A 12609-nucleotide genomic window follows, 5' to 3' on the forward strand; every position below is an offset into this window, starting at 1 on the left:
CCATAATATCAAAATACTCGATTCAAAAAAATTCCTCCATGCACAGACATTTTGTTTTGGTATTTAATTTTTTTCCCTACTAGAAGAAGCATATAAACGAACTAAAATATTATTGTTTACTCTTGCAAATTCCTAATTACTTTAAAAAACAAAAATAATAAGAAAGTACAAGATCAATGAAAGAAACAATGATTACAGCGAATTATTTAATTATTCCTCCGCAGACACTGCACTAAGCCCAAAAATATTTTTGTTGAGTATTGAAAGGAAAAGAGCAACAGAGACAGAGAAAGCAAACGAGGACACCAACCGTCGCTGGGAAGGAATGGGAATGTGAAAAGGTGTCAGGGTAGTGAGGTGATCTGAGGTGAGAGGGACTTCTCCTCTGTCTCTCAATATTTTTTCTTTTTCTTTGAGCAAACTCTTTGCTTACAAAATACAGGTCGATCTCTCTCTCTCTGTTGCTAAGCCTATTATGCTGGCCTCCCTCGGGATCTTACTTTGTTTCTTGATTTGAATTGAATCAATTGATTGAGGATCCAAAAATGGTGGTATCGGATGGCCCCATCATCAGCGCTGGACAGGTTACCTTTTCTTCCGCATTCTCATTTTATTTTTCTTATCATCAATCTTCATTTTCAGCTAACAAGTTGATTCGCAATGTAGCTGTGCATCTGTTCCATGGTGGTACCAGGATTTCCTTATCTGTCTCTTTGTTGTATCAGGTTGCGTTTTTGCTAGGAATTATTCCCATTTTTGTGGCATGGATATATTCGGAGTTCCTAGAGTATAAGAAAACTTCATCCCTTTCCAAACTGTGAGTTTAATCAATTATTCCATAGATTTTTTTTATTGTATTCCGTGGTTCAGATGATGAAATATGGATTTGTTTTTTTTTGCCATGTATTTATATTTTTGATCTATGAACTGACACTTTAATGAAGAAAAGTGTTTGTCGATTTTAAGGACATCATCCAAATGCTTTCTTGGTGTTTATATTGAAGTTTTTAACCTGTGCAAGATGATTGATTGTTCAGTGTGGATTGCCTGGCTGCTTGGATAACTAATTAGTTGGTTAAGATTGCTCCCTTATGATCGTATAACTGATGATTTGCTAGAGTAGATTGGTAACTGTCATTTAATTGAAGTTTGCTGATACTGAAGTCCTCCTTGTTACGTTTTTTTTTTTTGGTTCCAGTCAAGAGAATCTAAACTAGCAATGTGTGATTGGATGTTGATTGAACTACTTAGCTTCTACTTGTGGCACGCAATGGACAATGTTATTTTCAAATATTTTCTTATGCTAATCAACTGAATTATCTGATATACAGTCATTCAGACAATAATCTGCTTGACTTGGAAAAGGAGACAATCAAGGAAGATGATCGGGCTGTTTTGCTGGAGGGAGGCCTTCCTAGATCAGCATCTGCCAAATTTCATAGTTCTGCCATCAAAATGAACTTAATTAGGTTGCATTTCACATTATTCAGTATATTCATGGAGTTATATACGAATTTTCTAAAAGTTTCTCTCTTAATTTCCATACTTTATTGTCTTCCAGGTTTATGACTATGGATGACTCTTTCTTGCTAGAAAACCGAACAACATTGAGAGCAATGTAAGCTGTAAATTTTTCTAGATAATGAATAGATGTCTGTGTTGTCTCTTTGCTTTCTCTTTTCTCTTGTTTTACCATGCAAATTCTTGTAGGTCTGAGTTTGGTGCAGTTTTGGTGTACTTCTATATCTGTGATCGCACAAATATACTGGGAGAATCTACTAAGGTACTTTTTTTGCAGGTTCATTGGTCATGTGTTTATTTACTATCATGATTTCATCGCTGACAGCTTTGCAATGAAATGCTCTGCTTAAGTATAGTTATGCCAATCCTTTCTTATTTTATTTTGGGTTTGATGTTCTCTGGACAGAACTACAACCGTGACCTTTTTGTCTTCCTCTACCTTCTTCTCATCATAGTATCAGCAATGACTTCATTGAGGAAACATACTGACAAGTCAACTTTTACCGGAAAATCCACACTTTACCTTAACCGGCATCAGACTGAGGAGTGGAAAGGGTGGATGCAGGTAAGGTTTTCTTGTTGAAGCTTTTAACTTGTATAGGAATTTAATGACTGCAAAATTCATAAAAGTTCTAGAATTTCTATAAAGTTATGCTTGGTTTACAACAGAGAACAAAATGTACACCTGCTTCTTTCCTCTTTCATACTTCTTACTTTGGAATTCATTTTGTTAATCACCAAATTTGTTTGCAATTTGGGCATATTTGTGTTTTTGTTCTATGTATTTTCATATGGCCACAGGTAGTGTTATTATTCTCACTTTTTTATTGATTTTATTAGGATTTCAGACTGACTAGGCAGGAACTCGTCTCAAATATTTGATCTTTTATTCTTCTAGTTAGTGCATCTCCATCCTGGTAGAATTCCAAGAAATCACAAAATCATTGCATAGAATGCTACATGAATTTGCTTTCAGTCATTGAAATGTAATCAGTTTGATATTCATAATGTGTTAATTGGATGTGTTAGTTGGATATTAGAGATTGTCCACACTGCTTGCTCCACATATAAAATTATTTGCTGCATTTGTTGTGTATAATAAATTGGCCCTGCAAAGTGTCTGAGGCTGCACTAACTCTCTTTTTTATTTTCTTTTCCTAAAACAGGTCATATTCTTGATGTACCATTATTTTGCTGCGACAGAGATATACAATGCAATACGTGTCTTTATTGCCGCATATGTTTGGATGACTGGGTTTGGCAACTTCTCTTATTATTACATTAGAAAGGATTTCAGTCTAGCTCGGTTTGCACAGGTCATCGATTCCAAACCATATATTATTCCATAATAGCATGCCCCCCCCCCCTCCTTTTATACATCACCTATAAAAATGATTTTAAATACATGTTCCTTGGTGCAGATGATGTGGCGGCTCAATCTCTTTGTGGCGTTTTGCTGTATTGTCCTTAACAATGACTACATGCTGTATTATATTTGTCCAATGCACACGTTATTTACTGTAATGGTCTATGGAGTCCTTGGTATTTTTAACAAGTATAATGAGAATAGCTCAGTGATTGCTGTGAAGATTCTTTCATGCTTTCTCATGGTTATCTTGATTTGGGAAACACCTGGAGTTTTTGACATACTCTGGAGTCCATTAACATTCCTATTAGGTTAGTATCTTACATAATTTTTCTTGTTTTGGTTCATAATCATTTGCTTGGCTATTTTTGTTTGACATTTGGTGAGCTTGCTTAGTGAATTTCCACTTTATATACTTCAATGAGATGGGACTGAGTAAAAAATGTTGCAGTTTTTTTTTATTTTTGTTTTTATTTGTTCTTTCTTGAACTGAATCTTCTTTTTGTTGTTTGTTTAACTGTTATAATTTTAATGGTCTTAATCTCGATTGTTGTTCTGCATGTATATCTGACGGGTTAGTTGATTTCTTATGTTTTTTTTTATTGTCAAAAGAAGAAGTTTCTTTTAGAATTATCCAAAACAGGAACTTGGTTAATTTAGCTTGATTAAGTGGCAAGATTCAAGCTCAGTTGGAATGTCGTGATTGCCTTTCTTCTGCATATGCTTAATAGCTACATCTTTATGGCAGGCTATACTGATCCTGCGAAGCCTGACCTCCCTAGGCTGCATGAATGGCACTTCAGATCGGGACTTGATCGCTATATATGGATCATTGGGATGATATACGCTTATTTTCACCCCAATGTAAGCACTTGAACTGTGGTCCTGTTAAGTCTTTCTTCTTGCTATCCCAACATCTAAATCTTTTAAAACATCTTGAGATTTCAGGTCGAGAAGTGGATGGAAAAGTTGGAGGAATCTGAAATCAAGAAGAAACTATCAATCAAAACAGGCCTAGTAGCTGTTTCATTATCTGTGAGTTGCGTGATTATGTCCCCTCATTGTTACCTTAGATTTCTGATAATCTGTTTTCATCCTCTGATGGTGCTTTGATCTCTTTCTTTGTCCTTTCAAGGTTGGTTATCTGTGGTATGAATGTATTTACAAGCTGGACAAAGTTTCATACAACAAGTACCACCCCTACACATCATGGATCCCCATAACGTATGTATCAATATTTGTGTTATATGCCTTTTATTTTATTTTATTTTCCCTTGTTAAGAGCTATTATAGATGGAGGATGCTTATGGAGCTCAATGAGTGGTCTGCAGAATATTGATTTTGTAATTTGATCTAATTTACTCTTCCATCATCTTATTATAATATCAATTTTATGTGATTCAGTGTTTACATTTGCTTGCGGAATTGCACTCAGCAGCTCAGGAGTTTCTCTTTGACTCTCTTTGCGTATGTTATCTTTCCCAGTATACATGTTTTCATTGGCAGTAACTTCTCATAGTTTGCTTTTTTGTTTGAATATGAATAACCATGCTAATTTTGTACTTTCCCTAATTGGGCTACTTTAAATCCACAGTTGGCTCGGCAAGATAACTTTGGAGACCTATATTTCGCAGTTCCACATCTGGTTGAGGTTTGAGGATTAACTATTTGGTCCCTTTTTTTCTTCTGTTTATTTGCATCTCCTTTTTTCATTCTATCATCATAGACAATTAACTGAATTTAAACTATAGAAAGATATTCTTAAAGTAGTTTTTATGGGTGCCCTCACAAAGCACAAGAGACCACTAAACCAGCAACTGCACTTCGAAAATGCAACTAACAAATCCAGCTATGATATCGTTATTGGACTCTACGTTGATCCAATTTGGCTGTCAGCTGTTTTTTAGAGCAATTCTAACAAGGTTGTATATTAAAACATTGCATGCCAGTTTAGTTATCAAACACTCATCTTTCCACATACATTTTTGGGTGATGGATTATGGACTTCTTTAAGAATTTTGTGATTGCAAGTGTTTTTGGCAACATTTTGATAGTTCTGAAGATGTCATGCAAAGTGTAATCTTTAATGACTTGTGTGAGAAAAGAGCATAAACTAGTGATGTGAAGAAAATCCATATTTAGCACTGAATAATTAAAAAATTAACTAATTTTAAAAAATAGTGTACGATTTAGTAAATGCATATCTGACTGGTTTCACGATAAGTGACTGGACAAATTGGGAATATGTTTTTGAATTCAGGAACTTGGGGTAATGGATTAGCCATTCAATTGGTAAAGATTTTTAGCTTGCTTATGAAGCATCATTAAGTTTGAAACTTTATGGCGATGCATTATGCACAGAAAAAAAATCTTATTAACACCACAGCAGGGATCAATTCTTTTTTTTAAAAAAAAAAGCAATTAGAAGGGAAAGAATCCAGCAAGTTTACTGGTATCTATTTTGATCGAGCTAGGAGAAATGTGTTTCTAACTTCCTTGCATTTGCAGATCGGACATGCCCAATGGACAGCCTAAGTGGCTTCTTTCTGTTATTCCTGAATATCCATTACTGAATTTCATGCTTACAACAGCCATCTATGTCCTAGTAAGTAAACTTGGTCTTGACCACATAATGTTATCAGAAATAGAAATAGTAACTAAGACGATCTTTCTTGTGCTACTATTTTACTTGCTTTTGCAGGTATCTCATCGACTTTTTGAATTGACTAATACGCTAAAGACAGTTTTCATACCCACAAAAGACAATATGCGGCTGTTTTACAATTTTGTAGCAGGGGCTGCTATATCTCTGTGTTTGTATTGTGTAGCAGTCATTCTTCATCATATCCTTCATTCAGCAGTAAGCCCCTCACTTGTGCTTGAGAATAATATGGTAGCTTCCGATGATCTAGAATTATGTAGCTAACCATACAAGACCCATGATGGTGGAGACAGTGAGATCGAAGATCAATAACTGCCTATCTGCTGATGGGATTTTGTTATGATTTCGTTACTGCACTAAAATTTATTTCAATGTTCATTGTCTGCCTCTGGTACTTAAATGACACAACTTTGTAATGCAGGCCTGAAAAGTCAAGACCGAAGACACTAAGTTTTATATTGGATGTACAGAGAAAAATAGAGTGAAAAAAGGAAACTTGAAGATATTGCTCAGAGATTTAGCTCAAGAATTCAACGAAGTTGATGAAAAAATCCCTCTATTACCATTCCGGACTTGGTTATTTGGCTTGGAAATTGAGCAGCTGGCATGCATGGCAGGAAGGAGGTTCCTTTTCTAATGACACAGATCACCATATATTCATTTTTGTTTTTTGATTCGTGATTTTTTACCCAATGATGAAAGTTGTAGTTCCTGTGACGTAGATTTGTTGTTTTGCAACAAACGAATTGAAGATTCAATTCTAAAGCCATTATTTTATAAATGTCTTATTACGTGTCTGGTGCAATTATATTATGAACTTATTTTCAAAAAGAATAAAATCTGATAATTACTTGTTTTCTGTTTTTTTTATCTGTTCAATTTTTCAATGGTTGTTGGAGGACACAAACTGGGTTGATGAGGTCCTCGAATGGGTTGCAGGCTTGGTTGGGGATTAGTGGGAGGTTTTGTAACCTGTTATGTTAGTCTGTGCCGTGTTTCTGCTTTGTTTATGTTTTTCAATAGACACTGGTTTATTCTTGTTCTGGACATGAATGGAAGAAAACAGAGATTGGGTGGATGATGGCAACCATAGTGTTTGTGATGCTTAAAGCACAAACCCTTGTTTGATTTATTAATAATTATTGGAAATTTTAAAATACAAATTATGTTAGGCAAGGCGAGTTGTATTATTTTGGATAGGTGGAAAAAACATTGATCAAATTAAATTATAATTTAATCATGGATTCAATTAAAGGTTTAACTAAGTTTAATAATTATTTTAGATCAAATTAAAAGATTTAATTTGGTGCAAGGGTTTTATTATATCTTTAATGGGTCAAATTAATTTTATTAGGAACTTAATTGGTGAAAAATTAAGTTTGGAAGCTTAATTGGGGATTAATTGAGAAGATTGAAATTTTAGAGGACGAAATTTAATTTTTCAAATTTAATTGGGTGAAATCATAGATAAATTAAAAGAAAGTCAAGTTCGAGGGGTCAATTAAGGGTCAAATTAAAGAAATTTAGAACCCATGGATCTTTTTGCAAAATGCACATGAATTCAAGAACCCAATTCGGTTAAAAACATGGGTGAAATTGAAGAAATTAGAAATTTAAAGGTCAATTAAAAACCAAATTAAAGAAATTCAAGACCAAGGATCTTTTTGTAAAAGGTGCACGGATTCAGGGACCATATTTTGTTGAAACAAGGGTGAAATTGAAGAAATTGAAAGATTGAAGGTCAATTAAGGACAAAATAGAAAATATCTAAGACCAAAAACCATGATGAAAAAAGTGCTTAAATCAGGGGGTGCTTTTGAAACTTAGCAGATGTTAAATTGAATTGATTTTTAGAATAAAAATTCAATTAAAAACCTAATTGAATAAATTGAAAGGTTAAGAGATTAAATTGAAATATGAGTTTTAAATCTAATTTAAACCCAAAAATTCAAAACAACGTTATTTCATTTAAATGAAATAGCATCATTTCATTTAAATGAAACGATGTGTTTTGTATAAAACAATATTGTTTTGTTAATTGAGAGAGAGAGAGAGAGAGAGAGAGAATTGTTTTGAAGGATACTATTCATTATCTTTTACCCAAAATAAGTAAAGACAACCTGCTTGGAGAGGGGTTTTTGGCACCATTTTTCCTCTTCAATGTAATCCCAATGACCGAAAAAGCTTGCTCTTGTTGATCTTTTGATGAAGGAGGATCCCGCCAACCTTGTTTTAGTCTTTCCCCTACTCCGATATGTCTGCAAAGTTGACCCATAGAGGTTGACCCAACTAGCCATTGCAACTTGTGATGGTGACTTTTGATCAATAGTTGAGATTCTTCCAATTTGAATTAAGGGCCAAGATTCATATCCAATAAAGACCAGATGTCCCTTTTAATCCCCTATAAATAAGGGTGAATTTTGTGCAAAAAAGGAGGAGAAAATTAGGAGATAAGATAGGAAAAAAAACCAACTCTTATGCATCATTTTTCAGCTGTCAAAGTAACAAAAACCTTGCCCATCCATCAACCAACCACCTAAAACCCCTAAATTGAAGGGAATCAAGCTTTTAGACTAAGAAATAACATGAAAACACCATAAACATTTATCATATTCATCATTATCTCCCATTGTTTCTCTACTTTTTTTGTTCCACCACTGGACCTCCATCATCTCATCACCATGAGCTACCACCTTTGACGAGCACTACCACCAGTGTAAGCTAGGTACCATTTCTCTTTACCTCCCAGTGACCTTTTTGAATGATAAAATCTGTATGCAGAACGTGGACAATTCATGTTCTGCAACAGGCTTTCAACAAAAACATAGTCGCTAAACTAGGCTATTGACCATGCAATATAAAACATAGTTACTAAGCTAGGCTAGTGATCCCCCGTATGGTTGGGCTGGATCCAACCCACTTCATATAAAAAAAGAAAAAGGCTTGTCGGGTCATTTGTTAGCCCAACAAATTAGGTCGGGCTAGGCCTGAGCCCAACTTATACACGTCGACTTGGGTCTTAAGCCAAATAGACCTAGCCTACATTTTTCCTTAAGAAATAAGGTTTTATTTGGCTACATAGGGTGTTTTTACCAAACAAGTCTTTAAAGTATTTTTTATGTCTTTAATTTTAGGATACAAGCGCATTTGAAAAAAACACCCTAAGCCTTTTTCTTTAGTTTTAATTTGTTTTTATTTTGAGGTATAGCCAAACAGACTCTTAAATTTTTTAAAAAATTCTGAAAAAATTCAAGGTCCATTTTGAAATTATTTGTGGGTCCCTCACGTGTTTTTTCAAATTTTTTTCCTAATATCATATTGTTAACCTACATAGTAAAATACAGATCCAATATTAAAATAATTGATTTTTCTTAGGAATTTTTTTTTAAATCATTTTTTAAAAATTCTTTTATTTAAGAAAAACATAAAAATATATTTTTTTAGAACTTCATTTAATATTGAACTGTAGACTTATACTGTAAGATGCGGATCCGATATTAAAAATACTCGATTTTCTCTGAAATTTTAAAAAATCCAAAAAAAATTATCTCATTTCATAAACTAAAAAAATATGTTTTTTTTTTCCATACAAACGATCAAATCCTATAGGTTTTTTCCATGCATATTTTTTAAAGAAACAAAATCGTATTTATCATGCTTGTAAACCGTTTTTAATTATCCATTAAAATTTAGTTAAAATACTAAAAATTCCACAATATATAAATAATATTAGGAGTATTAGAATTTATGATTAGTTTCTTTATCATATCCTTCTCGTAACGTTCTCCACATGGAACCACTACCCGACCCAAGTTATTTTCTTACTGTGTTGGGGGATTTGATAATATTGAGATGGACAGTGCCATCTCGTACTATGATTTGGGCTAGATAATAGGGGTGCTCATTTTCGATTCGGTTCACTTTGATTTTTACCTTTAAAAAACAACCAAATCAGAAAAAAAAGGAATCCAAACCGAACTAGAATCAGTCCAAACCGAACCAAAACCGATCCAAAACCAAAAAAACCTATGGTTTTTTTCTGGCTTTGTAATGGGCTTTTAATGGGCTTCGTAATGAGCTTTAGTGGATTTCTGATGAGCTTATAAATGATGTTAATAATATCTAATTTTCTTAGAAGATTTTAAAGTATATTTAATTTTTTTGCCACTAAATATTCGTTTGTATTAAGTTGTTATTGTCCATCTTGTGTTCAATATATTTTTTACCTTCCTAATTTTTTTCTCATGCTTCAAAAAAGTTTAAATAACACACAGTTACACATCAATAAGCTAAAATCCAAATTAATCCAAATCACAAACCATTGTCTTCAAAGGGCTTAAAGAAAAAAAAAACAAATAACATTATCATAAAACACTCTAAGCCAAAAAAATAAATCTTCATTTGCATATCGTCTCAATAAAAAAAAAAGCACATCAAGAACATTGCACTTTGATATCTGAAATTCAAAATATAGAATTATAACATGATAAATTAAATTAGAAGATATAAAAATAAAAAATAGTATTTTTACCATATGTTTTCAATAAATGCATCAATTTGTGAACTAATTATCATTTGTTGTTAGATGCAACTTTCCACCGAATTCTACAAAATAAAAAATTAAACATGTTAGAATAAAAAATAAAAATGCATTAATTAATAAATTATAAAATAAAATGTGTAAGTTTAAAAGAAAAATTATCTGATTCAAGGTTTTCGTAGGTTTCAAAATCATTCATCAAGGTTCCATTATCAGTTGAAATTGATCCATGATGCAACCAATTTTGACAACAAATAAGTGCTTGAACTGTTGCTGGAGATAGAGAACTTCAAAATTGATCAAGTGTACGACCGCCTATGCTAAAGGCTGATTCAGAAGCCACTGTTGATATAGGAATAGCTAGAATATGTTTTGCAACTTTCAAAAGTATCTTATATTTTGAAGCATTAATCTTCCACCAACTCAAAATATATAATTTATCATCATTAGGATCCTCACAACCATCAACCAAATACCTCTCAACCTTATTTCTATTTTCCACATTATCTTCCTCCTATAAGTGCCTTTTGAATCGAGCTAAAGTATTAACATCTACCTCTCTGTCATCAATAGCACCATTAAAATCTTGTTTATGTCTATTATTATCCAGCACTTCATCGGCTTTTAAATAAAACTCATACAAGCTCACCAAATTATAATTCACCTTCTTTGTTAGCAATTGTGCTTTGTCATAATCATACAACTCACCAAAACAAAATTTCACATATTTCAACTTAAGACGTGGATCCAAAACATTAGCCACATACAATAAAAAATTCTAATTTGCTTCACAACCCCAACACTTCTTAAACTTTAACATCATGTTTATCGTCATTCCACTTAAAATATTATCTCTACTTTTACACAATTGCAACAAGTTTGTATGCATGTAAATCAATTCATTGAAGAAAGAATTTGTGATATACAATGAGCTAGAAAATCTCAATGTAATCATGTAAAAGATCTTTAAAAACTTCATCAAAGTTCTAGCATTTTCTCAATCCTCCAAACTAGGTGGCCCTATATTTTTTTTATTCCCTTTTGAATCAACCTCCTAAAAGTAACTCGTATGCCTAGATTCACTTTCACCTAACCTCACAAACACCTTTTCAAACTTTTTAGCAGCTTCTAGCATAAGATAAGTTGAATTCCATCGAGTTGCAACATCTAAACACAATGATTTCTTACACTCTATATGCAACTTTTCTGCAAACTTCTTAAATGCAAGTTGCCTAGAAGGTGAAGATCTCACAAGCCTAATTGCATTTCGAATCTTAACAACCGAAACATTAATCTATTTCAAGCCATCACACACAATGAGGTTTACAATGTGTGCACAACATTTAACATGTAAATACTCATTTGACAATATATTAGTTAGTCAATCTTTCATCACATTCTTTAAATATGACATAGTAACACTATTAGAGCTTGCATTGTCTATTGTAACAGTTAAAAGTTTATCAATCCCCCAATCTAACAAACAATTCTCAATAACTTGACCAATTGTCTCACTCATATGATTGGAAACTTGACATAAATTCAGAATTCTTTAATGCAAATTCCACTCATTATTAATCCAATGAGCTGTTAAGGACATATAGTTAATGTTTTGGAATGATGTCTATGTATCTGTTGTTAAACATAATCGTTGACCCTTAAGAGCTCTCTTTAATCTTTTCTTCTCTTCAACATAAAGTTTCAAACAATTTCTCATAACAGTGAAACAAGAAGAAATGTCAAATCTAGGTTGCACGGTCCTAGAAAATAATCTAAATCTCTTACCCTCCACAAAATTAAAAGGCAACTCATCAATTGTAACCATTTTGACTAGTGCTTGTCTACATTCATCATAATCATAACCTATTGCCTTAAGAGTTCCCACACTTCGATCTCCTGATTCACCCCCTACTTTATTAGGTTTTAATACCAAAATTGTTTGCTTCTGACCAACCACAAAAGGAAACTTTTTGCATACTTTTAAATGACTCCACATATTACTTGTCCCATTAATAATAGTATAACAAGCATAATCATTTCCACAATAATTACATTCAGCTCTAGGGGTTGTAGGATCACAATCAAGTTTTGTAAAATGATCCCAAATTTGTGACTTTTTTTTATCATCAACATTTCTTTTCCTTTATGTAAGAACTTGAAGTTATTTACCTTTATTATCCATGACTGATCCTGCAATAGTTGATGTTGGGTTAGTGTTTGAAGCTGGGGCATTGGTTGATGTTGGGGTAGTGCTAATGGATGAAGCATTTTTGATTTTGAAGGTTTTCCATATGTAATTAACAATTGAAAACATGTTAATATTTCTGCTTGTTGAACTCAAAACAACAGCCAACAACAATGAAGAACTCAAAAAAACAATTAATTCCAATGCCATGATACAACAACCAACAACATGATGCAACAGCCATTAACAAATAATTATCTTCTCTATTAACATCAAGGCATATAGCAGGAAAGCATATCATCAACTTGGATCCTATAAACCTAAAACATTAGGAT

At 32.9% G+C, this 12609-nt stretch overlaps 1 protein-coding gene across 1 annotated transcript; it reads left to right on the top strand.

Annotated features, from left to right (window-relative positions):
* The first annotated feature begins 203 nt into the window (after nt 1-203).
* Nucleotides 204-6026, top strand: LOC133702592 (protein REDUCED WALL ACETYLATION 3-like). Its single transcript, XM_062126898.1, has 15 exons — nt 204-584; nt 726-817; nt 1332-1469; nt 1562-1618; nt 1711-1783; nt 1928-2086; nt 2688-2837; nt 2943-3198; nt 3636-3751; nt 3836-3922; nt 4023-4111; nt 4292-4354; nt 4482-4538; nt 5396-5492; nt 5589-6026. Exons 1-15 carry the CDS (start codon nt 546-548, stop codon nt 5811-5813), a joined length of 1698 nt encoding a protein of 565 aa, XP_061982882.1. The 5' UTR covers nt 204-545; the 3' UTR covers nt 5814-6026.
* Nucleotides 6027-12609: the final 6583 nt, after the last annotated feature.

The sequence above is a fragment of the Populus nigra genome, chromosome 9 (genome assembly GCF_951802175.1).
Source record: "Populus nigra chromosome 9, ddPopNigr1.1, whole genome shotgun sequence".
Classification (NCBI taxonomy): domain Eukaryota; kingdom Viridiplantae; phylum Streptophyta; class Magnoliopsida; order Malpighiales; family Salicaceae; genus Populus; species Populus nigra.